The 18,005-nt window shown below is 44.0% G+C and overlaps 2 protein-coding genes across 2 annotated transcripts; both read left to right on the top strand.

Moving 5' to 3' along the window:
• Positions 1 to 5,633: 5,633 nt before the first annotated feature.
• Positions 5,634 to 10,501, top strand: LOC131083628 (toll-like receptor 2 type-1). Its single transcript, XM_058024482.1, is given in 3 exon segments — positions 5,634 to 6,021; positions 7,813 to 8,939; positions 8,942 to 10,501. Coding segments are annotated over 3 exon segments (2,397 nt in total). The 5' UTR covers positions 5,634 to 6,007; the 3' UTR covers positions 10,198 to 10,501.
• A 1,434-nt stretch (positions 10,502 to 11,935) lies between these two features.
• On the top strand, positions 11,936 to 17,710 carry TLR2 (toll like receptor 2). Its single transcript, XM_058024590.1, has 2 exons — positions 11,936 to 11,952; positions 15,351 to 17,710. The coding sequence occupies exon 2, from the start codon at positions 15,359 to 15,361 to the stop codon at positions 17,708 to 17,710; it is 2,352 nt and encodes a 783-aa protein (XP_057880573.1). The 5' UTR covers positions 11,936 to 11,952; positions 15,351 to 15,358.
• Positions 17,711 to 18,005: the final 295 nt, after the last annotated feature.

The raw sequence follows: 18,005 nt of genomic DNA, 5'->3' as shown, positions 1-18,005 counted from the left end.
TGGCTGGCTACTGTGCAGATCTCTGTCGGGCCAAGAGAAAATCTTTTAGATAAACAATTAATAAACACCGAGACCGAGAAAAGATCTGAAGCCTCTTCTCATCCTTTGAATCGCAAGCTGTCCAAGGCCACCCCGGGTCTTTCCAGGTCACCTAAACAGCTGAGAAACCGACAACTCGGGATGTTGGAGAGACATTCAGCTCAAAGTTTGTAAATATAGGTATTTCAGAGAAGTAGAAAACGCCTTGGTTTTGAGGTTGATCATCATGGCATGTGTTTCTTTCTGTAGATAGTGTAATAGAGACAAAAAGGCATCTAGCAGCACAGGCACAAGTTACATGGTCTTTTCTGAATCTGTCATTACTAAACTGGTACTGTTACAGTCAAGAAAACTTACAGAAGAGCAAGAAAAGCAATCTGAGGATAATTTGGAAGGAATTATTAAAATAGCTAAGTGTGTGCTTGAAAATCAGCTTGGACAGTCTGTTTTCAATCGTTCAAATTCAGAAAGTCAGAGAATGGTCCAATATTGGAACTAGCTTATTATTTGAAGATGGTCTGGTGGCCCTATCAGAAACCAAACACATTTAAAATACTTACTGACATCTTTTTATGATCAGGCTTTTCATTTTCAGTAAAAATTATGTTTTCATGCATGTTTACAACTCGGTTGAAGTCAAGCTTCTAAAAAGTTTGTTTAAAAATTATACAATTGCAAAAGAAGGCAATAGAAACAATCCCTGCAAGAGACTCACAAAACATGTTGTTTTTCCAGTGAGTGAAAAAAACCCTAGGAAGTAGTACCTTAGATATTTTTGTATTTTTAAGAAATGTGGCATACTGATAGGCTATAAATCCAGAAAAGCAGATGCACTGAAGAAAGAACTTCTGAAGTATTGAATAGCTGAGAAAAAACGATTTGGAATTGCCTAGTTTTCTCTTTCTGAAACCCACTGTCATGTCTAAAATATTTCATGGTATCAGATACAGGGGGAGAGAGCAGCTGAATGCAAAGCCTGAACTACCTGTGCAAAATACATCCTAGCATTATCTTTTTTGGAACAAATACAAAAATCTTGATATTTATAGTACACGATAATGATCTGCTTCATTTCCTGCTCAGATTCTTGCCCAACTGTTAAACACAATTGTTTTTCTATTATATAACAAGCAGTTAAATATGTATCTCTGCATCCCAGCAAAGTGCTTTCCACCTCCATACAGGAAACAAACTCTAACTGGTTCTGCAATGACTTGGTCCCATTCCCAGGACTGTTTCCCTTCCATTAAAAAAAATTCAAAGAAACAAAATCCCCAAAACGAAACAGGAAAAAACCCCCACTTTTTTCAGCCTATTAGCACTAGTTAGGCATAAGCACAAAATATGTCCATGCATTCCTCTGAATGAGGCAAGACTAGGTTTGCTGGACCTTCCCACACTGGAATGCACCAACATGCATGTCCCTTTGCCCAGCCTCTCTTGAAGGAGCTTTTGCTTGGAGCTGAGCAAAGCTTTTTTCCTCCTTATGGGAAATTCCGGTGCCAGGATGTTAAACCCCAACTTCCTCACAACAGCCTGCCAGTGATGGCTTGCACCCGCTGGGCTGTGACAGGGTATTTTCTCTCCTGGTGAGATGAAATGAAGCAGAAGCTGTCCAAACAGCAAGCATAAGAGATCCCATTCCTCTCTGGTCCCAATCCTGCCCCCCTGGTATTGCAGCTTGTGCTAGGAGCCCATAGCTGTAAGTGTTTGTGACTCTGTCTAAAATCCTGCAAAATCTTTGTTTGGAAACAGGAATGGCGCCTCTTCTTTTAAAAACTGGAAAGATGGCTTAGGTGTCCAAACATCATTCTGGACAGCCCATATTAGATGACCTCTAGGTCTAACAGCCTAGGATACAGCAAAGCAAACTGAACAACACAAAAGAGTGAGATAGATGTAGAGCAAAGAAAAAAGTTAGTTCAAAACACTGTGTGAGTGGTACTTGAGAAAGCTACACAGAAGTATTTCCTGAAGACCTCTAAAAAAATTTAAGAACCAGCTTTGTACATTGATAACGTTGTACCAATCAACATTACGAAAATTGCAGAAAATATGATTTCTAGATTATGTCTGTTTTTAGGGGATAGATCACCAGCAGCAGAAAGCTGGGAGCCTACCTGCCCAAGCACATTTGGGTTGAACTCTGAGCTCCCAGTACTATATGAGTTGTCTCAGAGTTCTTATCTCGGAATAAAAAATATGTGCGGTGATAACAGGATTTTGTGTGTTTGTCACAGTGGTCTTCAGAATAGGGTGTCAAAACTTGCCTTTTTTTCCACTGTATTACTGGAAAAGATATATTTACTGTATATCCTAATATTTCTGTAAGAAACAAGTTTTTTCACTGTACCTAAAAGGGAAGATAAGAAAGGAACTGTGTTGTCCAGTTTTGCCTTGCATGTAGGCTGTTTCCTGTTGAAGCAGTTTCCTTGGGAGTCAAGAACTCACCTGAAATATTTTGGCAGAGATTACATATTTTCTCTTGTTGAGTCATGCTGTTACAACTACTCTAGAAAAACGAAACTTTCCATATCATTAAGATAACTTCTGATGTCTTAGCGTGCAAACTTCCCTGCAAGATGCTTCTCAGTTAAAGTAGAAAATCAATGTTGTGTTTTTCTGACTGAGAGCTTTCAGGAAGGATATGACAAAAATAAATCCACAACTCTGCTTCCTTGGCAGAGGCAGTGCTGTAGGCTGGCTGCTGAATGACTAACCAGTTATATCATTAACATGCTCTGCTACAACTGCAGGATTGCCCAGAAGAAAAACAAAAATAATTGGGTCCTTTGCAGTTAAACTTCAAGTCTGAAGATCTAACCAGAGGATTGAGCAGCTGGCAGGGTAGGCCTGATACAGAACACAGCAAAATTAAAATGGTTTACTTTTTGTTATTGTGTACCTTTTTGTTGTAGCTTGAAGATGAATATCTGAAGCTCTGCAAGACAGATTAAAGCACAGGCACCAGCAGTGCACGCAAAGAATCTATTCCCAGGACCATGCAAGGATGCCAAGCCATTCTGCTTTCAATTACGTGAGTATTATACCTCCTGCTCCAAAGACTGCAAGGACAGATTTGACTTTTGGCTTTTCCTTGCCATTGTTTTCTGGGGACACTTAGGGTAAACATCCCAGGTTCAGCCTGCCTGACACTGCTGCAGCCAAGCTGACATACTGACACATCCTGGTTTCCAGTGTTAAGTATGAGGAAGCAGTTTTGTGCTGTTTACAAAGATTTGGAAAGTGTGCTTTCTGCTTGCATCACAAGCAGAAATAGTTTCATGGTCAATAGTTTCATTCCTCCCTCCCTTTTCTACTGCTTCTGCTTTTTCTTTGAGGCAGGGATCTGGGACCTGGGTTAGGTCCCCTCTGCACTGCTCACTTGTCCTTTCTCAGCAGAAAAGCAACAGGCAGCTCTCAGTGTGGACACTGACATAGAGAAGGAAAGAGAGGAAGGGGGCGGGGAATGCAGGATCCTTCCGTGTGAGACTGGGAACGGGAAGTGCTTAAAGAGTGCATCATGCCCAGTTTGGGTACTGCTTGTGCTGCTGTTGGATAAAGGGGAACATGTAAAGCAAGAAAGCTTCAAACATAACTGCCACATCTCTATCTTATCCCCATCTACTGCTGGTAAAGGCTCATGCAGTGTCTCCGCTTGGAACACCTGCAGTTACAAAGGCACAGCTTTGTTGCAGAACCATGTGCTTCTCTTAGGAAAACGTAGTGTAGGTGGAGGCATGGGACTTGTTTTAAAGAGTATTAAAGAGGAAGGTTAATTATAGCATAAACTTGGAAGGGGAGAGAAAGCACCTAAAAGGTGCATCTTTGTTCAATGCTAAACATGCAAGTTACTCTGGAGGAAAAGCAGTTGAAGAGTATTCTCATCTTAAAAGACAGCAGCTTTCTCCTTCTTTAGAGTCTTTGATTTCAAAAGTTTTGAGCCATGCTGCACCTCAATTTGAAAGGTAATGCTCTGGGAGGCAGGTGGCTGGTACCTTGTCTGGGTGCGTGGAGCAGCTGGTGGAGAGCGTTTTTGCACATCCTCAAACCTTCCTGAGTCTGGGTAATGTGATAAACCCTGACAATCGCCCTGACATTTCTTGGCATTTTAAGCAGCTTGCTGAAATGGACTGCTTGGTTTGTGAACTGTGGCGTAGTCACACCAGTGACTTCTTTTTTCTGAGAGAAACCAAAAGCCTGGCCCAGTGTAGATCCATCTGTGATGAGAGGTGGCTGAGCCTGTATGTTAGGAAAAAGTGGCTTCTTCTGAAAAAACAGCTGGTACATACCTCAATTCTCCACAAATGCATGGTGATAAAGCTGTAACAGACAGAAGAGAGTGCCCATTTCACACTGAATCATGTACATGCTCTTCTTCTCCAAAACTCTTCTCAAATTAATGAAATTTTTTTACTGTATCGGAGAGGTGCAGTTTTGAAGACAAAAATATACAGTAACATGTCTCATTAAACCCAGAGTTAATATTTTGAAAACTGAAGTCTTCCCTGTTGAAGAGCAAGAACCATTTCAGCTGCTAGAGGGAAGAGGTGGCTTTGGGGAAGTTGATGACGTCCTTTCACTAAAAGACTATTTCCCTCCCCCTCTCTGCCCCACAACTTTTCCTCTATTTTGCAATGTTATGCTCATCAGCTACCCTCTGTAGTAGTCAGAGAATTCAAGGGTATCTCAATCTTCCAATTTCTTTTTCTCTTAACCTAATGTGCAATGCTCATGTCAGTGCAGTGGGACTGAAGGTTGCTATGAGGTGCATTTGGGCTCTCTGTGCATTTTGCCACCCTTGATCACACAGATGCTTCTGTGGGCCCTCTGACAAGTGGTAGGAATCAGTCCCTCTGTCTGCTCTCAGGCAGGTACTTCTTGGTGCAAGAGGTCAGCAAAAGGTGACAATTTCTGAACACAGAAAAGAAATGGTAACTGCAATAGGAATGTTAGTGTTTGAATTTAAAGGACTTGCCTTTCAGAGCTGGTAGGATGACTCCCTGCCCCTTTATGTAAACAGCATGCTTGGCTATTTGACCAACCATGTATTACTTCAGTCAGGTTAAAATGAATGCCATCAAACCTCCTCTCTCAAAACTGCCTTTGATGTTTACAGAGAGATACTTTGCTTCAGACTGTGTCTTCTGCTTCAGAGAGAATATCATTCCTGTTATTTATTTTCTGTTGACAACATATGACGTAGTGTCCTAGGAAATTAAAGGATGCTGAGTGTTTCTATAGTACTCTCCTTGACTAAACAATTTGACTCCAACACAATATAATATATGCATCACTCTATATATTGATAATGTCTTACAGACTTACATAAGTTGGTTGAGCTGAGATGTTCTGTTTCTCAGCACAGTGAACAACCCCCAGTGCCTACCAGACAAAAAGTATTGAAAGTAGAGATACAGGGAGATGGATCCAGTCTGCCTGGGAACTATTTCTGCACTTAATAGTGGAGGAAGTGATTGTGAAAGAATGACTTGCGCAAAATGGTTGCATCAGCCTTTCAAGCAATGGGAGTTGACTGACAAAAAGAAGAGACTGACACTAAATTTTATCTTTCAAAGAAGAGAGTTCAACTACAATCTCTTCTCATTTTTTGTGTCCCCAATCAGCAGCAATGGTAGAATTGGTTGAAAGTGAGTTTGAAGGGTGAGCCATACATGCTGGACAATCCTGGACTCTTCAGAAGCCATGGTTTCCTCAGGGGAGCCACCACTAGAGAGAAGAGACGCAAACTGTTATGATTCACTGGCTGCCTAGTTAAAGGACACTGGGAAACTGGGAACATGAAGTTTTGTTTGAAGAGAACAATATTTTGAGGCTGAAATATTTTCTCATTTTGGGACTATCACCTCATCAGACCTGCCAAAAATTTCCAGCTTTTGTTGTGCTTGCAGGTACAAAGTGACCATTCAGATGTCTTGACCAGCACACAAGGAGACTGAAACACAGCATGCAGTACACAAGGTAAGTGTTTAACCTCTGCTTATTCAGGGTTTACGGGTAGTGTTCATCTGCACTACTGGAACTGTTTGCGGTTCAACCTTGGTGGAGTGTTCTTTGGCACCTGTGGCAGGAAACACAGCCCTTCTTTACATTAAAATCAGTATTGTTCTAATTACGTCCACTGTTTATAGGGTGACAGTAACATCTATATCCCATCTATTACTGGTGTTGTTTTACAGAAAAGTCTGATAGTCTTCATTTCATATCAGGTTGTTCTGCCTTTCCAGTAAAGAATGTGAACTGCTTACACAGTGTGCAAAAGGGTGTGGCAAGAGCTCTGCTTTTAGAAGCCCTGAGGCTGGTGAGACTCCATGCAGCGGACCCTCAGATCTCTTCCAGGAAAGTTTGTGCTGTTGGAAACCTCAGCCCACTGGAAGGGCTGAGAGGGAGAGCAGGCTCTGTTTGGGCTTCTGCCTGCCATGTAGCCATACAGAATGGGCAGGCTGATGCTGCATGGGCTGTGAGAGTTTGTAATCATAGAATCACAGAATCATTTTGGTTAAAAAGGCCCTTAAGACCATTGAGTCAAACCATTAACCTAATACTGCCAAGCCTACCACTAAACTATGTCCCAAAGCACCATGTCTGCATGTCTTTTAAATACCTCGAGGAATGGTGACTCCACCACTTCCCTGGGCAGTCTGCGCCAGTCCTTGACTGCCCTTTCTGAGATTTTTTTTCCTAATATCCAGTCTAAACTTCCTTTGGTGTAACTTGAAGCTGTTTCCTCTTTTCCTATCACTTGTTACCTGGGAGGAGCGACTGACCCCACTCACTACACTGACCCCCACTGACTACAGACTCATTTCAGGCAGTTGTAGAGAATGATAAAGTCCCCTCTGAGCCTCCATTTTCTCCAGGCTAAACAACTATATCTCCCACAGCTGATTCTCTTAAGACTTAAAGTCTAGACTCTCCCCCAGCTCCATTGCTCTGCTCTGCAAAGGCTCCAGTACCTCAATGTCCTTCTTGAAGTGAGAGGACCAGAACTGAACACAGGATTTGAGGTGTGACTTCACCAGTGCTGAGTACATGGGGAGTGGTCCTGTTAGTCAAGCTATTTCTGATCCAGGCCAGGATGCCATTGGCCTTCTTAGCCACCTGGACATATACTGGATATTCAGCTGCCTGTTGACCAGTACCTCCAGATCCTTTTCTGCTGGGCAGCTTCCCAGCCACTCTGACCATAGCATTTAGTGCTGCATGGAGTTGTTGTGACCCAAGTGCAGCACATGGTACTTCATTCTGTTGAGTTTCATCCAGTTGGCCTCAGGGCATGGATCCATCCAATCCAGATCCCTCTGTAGACCCTCCTTACCCTACAGCAGATCAGCACTCCCACCCAACTTGGTGCGGTCTGCAAACTGAGCGTGCACTCATTTCCCTCATTCAGATCATTGATGATCTAACCATCTTCCCCTATTTGGAGCTGAAACGTCCAGCTGTAACTTCTTTGCTGAGAGGGAGCATAATGTGAGAGATGAAAGAGGTGAGTGCCATAGAAAAGCAGGATACTAAGAATGGTCCTTTATGGTTCTTGACAATTGATATGGCTGTGCTCCAGGGATGAGCAACACACCATGGTTGCAGGTCTGAGAAGGTCAAGTAGGAGAGGGAGACTAACATCACAGGATAGCATTTAAAAAAATTAATCTGAGATTATTAAAAAAGTGGTGCAGCATTTCAAGAGTTTTCAGCTGCTGTTTGAAATTAAAATTTGACCCTACCATCTCTTTTTTCTGTTTCCTACAGCAAAATGTCCATCCAAGCAGACCACAAATCAAGAACTACACACACCTGGCAAGTGTTGGCCATCTACATGGCCTTATCTGCAAGCCTCTCCGAGCAACAAGCACTGAAGCAGACTTGTCCTTCATGCGATGCCACTCAGCTTTGCAACTGCTCCTCCATGAGCTTGGAATTCATTCCCCCTGGGCTCACAGCCAAAATCACAGGGTTAAACCTGGCTCACAACAGGATAAAGCACATCCAATCCCAGGACCTGAAGCAGGCTGTGAACCTGAGAGCCCTGCTGCTGCAGTCCAACGAAATCAGCTCCATAGATGAGGACTCCTTTCAGTCCCTGGGAAAACTGGAGCTCTTGGACTTATCAAATAACAGCTTGGCTCACTTGTCCCCTGTGTGGTTTGGGCACCTTTTTTCACTCCAGCACCTCCATCTTCAAGGCAATTCCTACAGAGACCTGGGGCAGAGCGCCCCCTTTTCTAGGCTGAGGAACCTGAGCTCTCTCCACCTGGGCAACCCGCAGTTCTCTGTGATAAGGCAAGGGAACTTTGAGGGCATTGAGTTTCTGCACAAACTGTGGATTGATGGTAGCAATCTCAGTCAGTATGAGCAGGGAAGTTTGAAATCAATTAAGCAGATTAATCACATGATCATAAACCTAAGAAATAGTAATATATTCTCAGAAATTTTTAGGGACCTTGTGTACTCTGTCACTTGGCTGGAAGTGGCAGAAATCAAATTACGGGTTGAAAAAAAAAGCTTGGTGCAGAATTCTACACGTCCTTTTAGGATGCAAAAACTCACATTTAAAGAAGCTTTATGCACAGATCAAACTATCAGCCAAACAATAGTGTCACTGAAGGAAATCACCTCTTTAAAAGAGTTACAGGCAATCAACTGTGTGCTTGAGGGGAGGGGAAGATGGAACACAAAAGAAATTGCAAGGAGTGGACAAAGTTTTGTTGAAACCATAACGATAATAAAGGCAGTGATTCAGAATTTTCATTTGTTTTTTGACCTGGAGGGCATGGAGTCACAAATAAACAAACTAAAAAGACTCACTATTACAAGCTCTAATGTTTTCATGGTACCATGCCAACTTGCAAGAAATTTTTCATCACTTCTGTATCTGGATTTCAGGAAAATTTGCTTGTAAATAATCGTTTAAATGAGACAATCTGTGAACATTCCTGGCCTTCATTGCAAACTTTAAATTTAAGTCAGAACTCTTTAAAATCTCTGGAGCTGACTGCAGTGTATGTATCTCGACTACCCGAATTGATTAATCTTGACATTAGCCAAAATAACTTTGGTGAGATTCCAGAGGAGTGTACATGGCCAAAACACCTGAAATATTTAAACCTGTCAGGCACTCACATTCCTAAAGTAACACGCTGCATTCCTCAATCACTAGAAGTGTTGGATGTCAGTGGAAACAACCTGAAGGAGTTTGGACTGGAGCTCCTGTCTCTGAAGGAGCTGTACCTCACAAGAAACCAGCTGAAGACGCTGCCGGGTGCTTCACCCATTCCAAACTTGGTGTCCTTGTCCGTCAGAAGAAACAAGCTGAACAGTTTCTCCAAGGAGGAGTTTGAGTCCTTCAGGAGAATGGAGCTGCTGGATGCCAGTGACAACAACTTCATCTGCTCCTGTGAGTTCCTCTCCTTCGTCCACCACGAGGCCGGGCTGGCCCAGGTGCTGGTGGGGTGGCCGGACAGGTACGTGTGTGACTCTCCGCTGGCGGTGAGAGGGGCGCAGGTTGGCGCTGTGCGCCTCTCCCTGATGGAGTGCCACAGGTCCCTGGTGGTGTCGTTGATCTGCGTCCTGGTGTTCCTGGTCGTCCTGCTGCTGGTGGCCGTCGGCTACAAGTACCACGTGGTGTGGTACCTGCGGATGACGTGGGCGTGGCTGCAGGCCAAGCGGAAGCCCAAGCGCGCCCCGCCGAAGGACGTCTGCTACGACGCCTTTGTCTCCTACAGCGAGAACGACTCCGAGTGGGTGGAGAACACCATGGTGCGGGAGCTGGAGCAGGCCTGCCCTCCCTTCCGCCTCTGCCTGCACAAGCGGGACTTTGTGCCGGGGAAGTGGATCGTGGACAACATCATCGACTCCATTGAGAAGAGCCGCAAAACGCTCTTTGTGCTGTCCGAGCACTTTGTGCGGAGCGAGTGGTGCAAGTACGAGCTGGACTTCTCGCATTTCCGCCTCTTTGATGAGAACAACGATGCAGCGATTCTCATCCTCCTGGAGCCCATCCAGAGCAAAGCCATTCCCAAGAGGTTCTGCAAGCTGCGGAAGATCATGAACACAAAGACCTACCTGGAGTGGCCTGCTGGTGAACAGCAGCAGCAGGTGTTTTGGGAAAACTTGAAAGGAGCCTTGAAGTCATAAAAGTCAGCAGTCCCCATTTCAACCTATTTCCACAAAAGGCAGTATATCCCTGTTTCTTGCTGCTAAAATTCTTTTCGTATTTTTCTTTTTAACTGCAACTGGCTTTGTTTTATGTAGAGATAATTGTCATTTTACCAACTGGAAAAGGCCTGTTTTAGCCTTTCCATTGATTTGATGCTCTGGTCTTTAAAAGTCCCTGCAAATAACCATGATATTTGGAAGCCATGTTGGACTCCATATACTTTTCTAAGTACATTTTGCTGACTGTGGGGTATTTCTGTACTTTTTACTCCTGTTACCACTCTCTCCAACTGGTTTCTAACAATGCCATTGTAATTTTCAAATGAAATTAAACACCATGAGCATTAATCAATATTTCCCTGTGTCCATTTCTTCCTGGGAATGCTTGTTTTTCTCTTCATGATCACCACCACTTTCCTTTCTACCTACCCACAGAAATAGCCGAAGCCTTCTATTTTTGGATGTCAGACTGTGTTTCTAATGTGTGGGCCAGATGGTGTTGTAGACTGGCTCAGTTTTAAGTTTTGCTCTTCTACTTTGCAGAGCATATTTATGTAATCACTGGGCCATGTAAGTCTGACAGTTCTACCTACCTTCCTTTGTAGTCGGTGAAGAAAATCACAGGGATAAGAGGCAGTTAATCTCTCTACTTCAGTGTAAGGTATCTCCTAGAATTATCATATTGCTCTCCACTGACTACAAAGGGAGTCTAGACAAGCAGGTAGATACAGATGTTTACATTAAGGTAGTCAGTCCCACACTGAGTGCTTGGATTTCTTGTGTTTTAGAATTTCTTACGGGAACCTGAAATTTTCTCTGAGGGGATTAAGTTAGGTGTGGTTTCTCTAACTCAACTCATTTTCATGTTCCCCATTGCTTGTTTTGCTGGAGTTTAAGTACAGGAAAGTCTAGATCTTGATTAAATTTTAGACATGCAGTTGTTTTGTGGTGAAATACTAAAGCCTTGGTGTATGGGCTGACTAAGTATTTGAAAAATAGCAACATTTATATATTTGTATATTTTCTGTTGCTATATTTATACATCTTCACGTATATATGTGTGTGTATGTGCTTTTATAAATGTGTATCTATTCACACTCCTGTGTGTATGTGTACATGTGTCTACATGAGATAATTTCTGTAGGTGCAGCCTGCAAACACCACTTTCAGTTCTGTTTTCCTGTTACAATGTCATCTCCAGGGCTACCAACTCTGCTAGGAAGCAATCTTTCTGTTAACTCTCTTGGAGAAATATAGCTCATGGCTTAATCAAGGCTGAACTTCAGGTAGTTGATGAGTGAATCATCCAAGAGCAAACACTGAGCCCTGATAAAATAAATTAGGAGAAATGTGTGTCTAGAGGTAAGAAGGGAAATAAATCTTACCAGTCATTACAAAGAGAGGGTCAAAGAGAGATGTGGGAGAAGCCTTAATTTTCACACAGTACATAGACCCAGACTTTTGTTTCTCTTACCATAGACCCAGACTTTTGTTTGTTGGCACATTTAAAAGGACTGATAATGTAACTGCTCTTATGCCAATCAGATCACCCAGGTGGGAATTTCCCTGCTTATATTGTCAAGGTTGAGAGGTGAAGTGGAAACGGAACAGCGGCGTGAGAGGAAGCTGGGCAAAGGACGATCAGCAAGAGAGAGACAAAACACGGCATCGGTTGACTGGCATGCAGGCACTGGAGCTGCAGGTGGCATTTCTGGGAATCTTTTTGGCACACAGGTGAGTTTTCAGGTAGGTGAAGGCTGGACATGTGGGGAAAGACAGTGGAGCTCCAATGCTGGAGCAAGAAGCAAACAGGGAGCCCTGGGAAGAGGCATCCTAATCTCTGCCACCAATCCTCCTCTGCAAGGGGAATCCAGGGTGCTCTGGGCTGCTGAGCAGGAGTGTGGGGTGGGGAGGGATTTCTGGCTGCCAGCAAAAGCAGAGCAGGAAGGTGCAATCACAGGCATCTGGCAGGGATGCATGGCAGGCAAAGGAAGGTTCTCCTAGAGAGATGTGACATGCTGATGAGACCAATGTCCTCTGGGAAGAGGAGACAGGAAAGCAGCAAATGAGGAAGAGACAAACTGGGTCAGACTGCAGCATTTCTGCACAGTTTCCTCATGGGAGATTGCCTTGTCCTATTTGTCCTATTTGTATGTTGTCTCCCCTGGGTGTGGATACCAACTGCCCAGGGAAGGCTGGGAGTGAAGGTGGGGTGCCTTGGTTTCAGGAATTCAACCAGGAAAGAGCTCACTGAACAATGGCCTCAGGACATCAGCTGCCTCCTCACCTAACTGTGACCTGCTGCACACCTTCTGTGCTGGAAGCAAGCAGAGGCATGGCTGTGTGTGTGCATGTGCGGCTGTGCATACGTGCTGTGAGGGCAGTGCTGGGGGCTGGGAACTGGGACATGCATAACCCACACACTGCCAGGTGGAGAGCAGCAGCCTTCCCCAGTCTGCTTGTGGTTTAGCCTCTTCACCAACCAGTGAAGAGCCTCCCTCTGCAGGCTCCATAGAGCTGCTCAAATTTACCTGCCCACATGTGGCTGGGTAGTGCTCCCCAAGCTAGAATCAATTTGCACGCCATTGGTGCTTTATTTTAGGTCTTACATTAACCTTCCCCATTTGTGAGGTTTATAGAATCTCATTTTGTTGTCAGTCATGGTTTTGTTTAAGAATGCGTGTGTATTTCCTCAAATACTTCTACTCATGTGGGCCAGGGGAAATAAGCTTGAGCATGTCTGATGGCTTGGACCCTTTCTCCATAACTCAGAAACATTTTGAATGCCTGGTTTATCACAGTACCTTGTGTAAGTTTACACAGCATCTGTGTAAGTTTATGTATTTTTAGTTGCATTTCAGTTTCATTTGGGCTTTTTAATTCCCAGCCCAACAGGGAGAAGTGATTTCTTCATAGGGCAATGATATCATGGTCTGGGATGGCATGGGGCTGTGCAGAGGCCTGAAATGACCTTGTAAATCAGGTTCTCAAGCAGAATCATTAGGCAGGAATCAGAAGGGGATGAGAATGGCTGAAAGTGAGTGAGGGTGGGAATGGGATTCCTCTGGGTGTGTGTTCAGATTACAGATAAGCAAAAAACTTGGAAAGCTAGCATCCTGAATCACCAAATGCATTAAAGTCCTGCAGTACTTGGATGGTTTCAGGCTGGTAAGGTGGAGAGACATGAGGCTCTGGTGGTAATTCCTGTGCAGTACCTGCCCAGTTCCCTTGTGTGCTGCCAATTTTCCACCTATAAATAACCTGCCTATAGACAGCTTTGGACTGATCAGGTTGCCTGGTTGCTTCATTTTCTAAAAGTAAGTATTTGATGACAACTATAAAAATACCGCCCAAATCTGTTGCTAGTAAAACTCACACTACTCCTAGATGTACTCCTTTAGCCTACACCCTGCATTATTCCAGTTACTCTTGGGAGACCAAAAAGCCCTGCAAAAGAACCTCATCTGGACAGAAGATGAGTCTAACTACAGACCACCATTTTTTGTTTGGGATTCATGGGATCAAATATCTAGGTATCTAAACTGTGATACCCCATTTTAAGGTAATTGGATAATTACTCTTGGAGTTATTGCATCTTAATCTGGGTGTCCAGGACACACTATATTAATTGCTCCTAAAAGATGTTCTTTCTCTCCATTGACTTTGGAGGACATGGTGGATGACCAGATCAGCTGTGGGCATCTAAAGACAGGGAAGAGAACCTTGTTCTTCAAGATCCAATGCTCTACATCAGAGCCAGACAGAGATAAAAGGAAAGTAACACAAAGGGTCAAAATGTTTATAGTCCTGCAGGTGGGAGGAGATGGAGTGACTGAAAAAATTATCCATAACTTTTCCTCCCTTCCCCATATGCTCAAGCCATCTCAGTCAATTTTTCCACTTTTGGATAATCTTAAGTAGTTATGACTAAAAATAATGCAGCTGGAAGGGTGGGACTTCTCTGTTTTGACTTGTGTATGTGGGTCAGCTACTTTAAAACAAATCAGAATATTAATTTAGAGTATATCTTCTGCACAGAATCCTAGTGGGATGACTGAGGAAGAAAGCAGTTCTAAAGGAGCCAATCTAACCTGATTAACTTGATAGAGAGCCCACAAAGATTTTGTGAACTCACTGATTGGCCTCTTTGGGGATTGTTCACTCTTTCCACCCTCAATAAGATACCTACTGAGGTAGGTGGGTTTTGTGGCACGCTGGGGAAAAGGACATTTTAAAAATGCTTTTTGATCATTGTCACAAAAGGTTATATTTCAATATGCAATAAAAACTATAGCTATGCCAAATCATCATTATGAAAACTGTGAGAGGAAAGTAGAGTAACACAGGATCCTCATCCATGTGGCTTCTCTTGAATCATTTCAGTCCAGAAGACCAGAAAAGGCTGTGGGGCTGGAAAAAGCTGTCTAGTCCAATCAGCTGATCGGATCTGAGCCCCTGGCTCTTCCTTGTGGCTTGCCCTGATCTTCTCTGTGCCACAGGTTCCCAAAACAGTAAAAGGCAATAGCAGAGGAGAAGGACGTGGCAGTAAAAAGGAAGAGCTGAGACAGTAGGCAGCAATGGTCAGTTTTACAAACTTAAATTTCATTAGCAGGTGTCAGACTGATGGCAACATGAGAGTCATCCAGGCAAGTGTTTGTTTCCCTGCTCGTTGGACATTTACAATCAGAGTAGGAAAAGGCATGTAAGATGAAAAATGGACTGAAACAAATGCATTTCTTTTCTTCCTATTGACAGAATACAGATTAGACATATGCTTGAAGTAAGTATCAAACCTGAATGCTACTATCTACTGTAAGATGCTGACTCTTCTTGATGTAACCAGGATTTAAAACACGTACAGGAGACTCCCTGTGGTAAAAAAATGGATATACAAAATAATATTCACAGATTCAGAAGAAAAAGACATGAGGTGAGATTGAAGTATGAGGGCTACTTATTAAATAGGAGGAGGATCAGGGTAGTAAATGAATCTGTTTCAATTCTGAACTGTGTTAAAACCAAATATTCTAAAAGAGCCTTCAATAAGACAGAACAATAAAACTTATATTTTAGATTTATCCGAAATGCAGCTATGCATCTTATATTTGCTCTGATTGTGTTTCATATTTTAGGCAATATAATGAGTGCACACACCTGGCAAGTGTTGGCCATCTACATGGCCTTATCTGCAAGCCTCTCCGAGCAACAAGCACTGAAGCAGACTTGTCCTTCATGCGATGCCACTCAGCTTTGCAACTGCTCCTCCATGGGCTTGGAATTCATTCCCCCTGGGCTCACAGCCAAAATCACAGGGTTAAACCTGGCTCACAACAGGATAAAGCACATCCAATCCCAGGACCTGAAGCAGGCTGTGAACCTGAGAGCCCTGCTGCTGCAGTCCAACGAAATCAGCTCCATAGATGAGGACTCCTTTCAGTCCCTGGGAAAACTGGAGCTCTTGGACTTATCAAATAACAGCTTGGCTCACTTGTCCCCTGTGTGGTTTGGGCACCTTTTTTCACTCCAGCACCTCCATCTTCAAGGCAATTCCTACAGAGACCTGGGGCAGAGCGCCCCCTTTTCTAGGCTGAGGAACCTGAGCTCTCTCCACCTGGGCAACCCGCAGTTCTCTGTGATAAGGCAAGGGAACTTTGAGGGCATTGAGTTTCTGCACAAGCTGTGGATTGATGGTAGCAATCTCAGTCAGTATGAGCAGGGAAGTTTGAAATCAATTAAGCAGATTAATCACATGATCATAAATATAAGAAGTATTAATACACTCTCAGAAATTGTTAGGGACCTTGTGTACTCTGTCTCTTGGCTGGAAGTGAGAGGAATAGCATTCAGTAATGCTGCAGAAATGCAAGTATTGAGAGTCATGTCTTCATCTTTTGCAAAGAAAATTTCTTTTAGACAGACTTTACTAACAGATGCTACAGTGCCTGAGATTGTCAGCATTTTAGAAGACATGCCAAAATTAGTGGAGCTGGAGCTGGTAGACTGTAGACTCTTGGGAACTGGACAGTGGAAAATGGAATTTCAAGCAAAGAAATCACAGACACTTAGAGTTTTCACGATAAAGAATTTAGCTATAGAAGAATTTTATTTGTTTACAGATCTTCAGGCTGTGGAAGGTCTACTATCTCTTTTTACAAGAGTCACAGTTCAAAACACCAAAGTTTTTTTGGTACCATGTAAAATTTCCCAACATCTTCGGTCATTAATATATCTTGACCTTAGTGCAAATTTGATTGGAGACTTGAGTTTAGAACATTCAGCCTGTCAGGGTGCTTGGCCATCACTACAAACTCTAAATTTAAGTCAGAATTCACTGAGTGACTTAGAAATGACAGGTAAAAGTTTATCTCATCTAGCAAACCTAATTGTTTTAGACATTAGCCAAAATAACTTTGGTGAGATTCCAGAGGAGTGTACATGGCCAAAACACCTGAAATATTTAAACCTGTCAGGCACTCACATTCCTAAAGTAACACGCTGCATTCCTCAATCACTAGAAGTGTTGGATGTCAGTGGAAACAACCTGAAGGAGTTTGGACTGGAGCTCCTGTCTCTGAAGGAGCTGTACCTCACAAGAAACCAGCTGAAGACGCTGCCGGGTGCTGCACCCATTCCAAACTTGGTGTCCTTGTCCGTCAGAAGAAACAAGCTGAACAGTTTCTCCAAGGAGGAGTTTGAGTCCTTCAGGAGAATGGAGCTGCTGGATGCCAGTGACAACAACTTCATCTGCTCCTGTGAGTTCCTCTCCTTCGTCCACCACGAGGCCGGGCTGGCCCAGGTGCTGGTGGGGTGGCCGGACAGGTACGTGTGTGACTCTCCGCTGGCGGTGAGAGGGGCGCAGGTTGGCGCTGTGCGCCTCTCCCTGATGGAGTGCCACAGGTCCCTGGTGGTGTCGTTGATCTGCGTCCTGGTGTTCCTGGTCGTCCTGCTGCTGGTGGCCGTCGGCTACAAGTACCACGTGGTGTGGTACCTGCGGATGACGTGGGCGTGGCTGCAGGCCAAGCGGAAGCCCAAGCGCGCCCCGCCGAAGGACGTCTGCTACGACGCCTTTGTCTCCTACAGCGAGAACGACTCCGAGTGGGTGGAGAACACCATGGTGCGGGAGCTGGAGCAGGCCTGCCCTCCCTTCCGCCTCTGCCTGCACAAGCGGGACTTTGTGCCGGGGAAGTGGATCGTGGACAACATCATCGACTCCATTGAGAAGAGCCGCAAAACGCTCTTTGTGCTGTCCGAGCACTTTGTGCGGAGCGAGTGGTGCAAGTACGAGCTGGACTTCTCGCATTTCCGCCTCTTTGATGAGAACAACGATGCAGCGATTCTCATCCTCCTGGAGCCCATCCAGAGCAAAGCCATTCCCAAGAGGTTCTGCAAGCTGCGGAAGATCATGAACACAAAGACCTACCTGGAGTGGCCTCTCGAAGAAGAGCAGCAGCAGATGTTTTGGTATAATTTGAAAATAGCTCTAAGGTCCTAGACAATGGCATGAGAAATAAATATGTAGTCAATTTACTCTGGATTTGTTTCACTTGCCTGTTTGTTCCATCACTTATCTGCATCTCAAGAACAGAAAGCAGGGCTACTGCAAATTCTCACACTTGCTATGAGATAACTACTTTTTGAAGCTATTTTTTCTGAATAGTTGTACAGGTTTGGGCTGGAAGAGAGTTAATGTTCTTCATAGCTCCTTCTGTGGTGCTGTGGTATGTATTTGTGCCCAAAACAGTCTCCATAACACAGTGGCTTTTTAGTTATTGCTCAACAGTGCTTGC

This window comes from Melospiza georgiana, chromosome 5 (genome assembly GCF_028018845.1).
Source record: "Melospiza georgiana isolate bMelGeo1 chromosome 5, bMelGeo1.pri, whole genome shotgun sequence".
Taxonomy (NCBI): Eukaryota; Metazoa; Chordata; class Aves; order Passeriformes; family Passerellidae; genus Melospiza; species Melospiza georgiana.
Note: the sequence above shows the minus strand (reverse complement) of the source record. Positions and strands in the feature narration are given on the sequence as shown.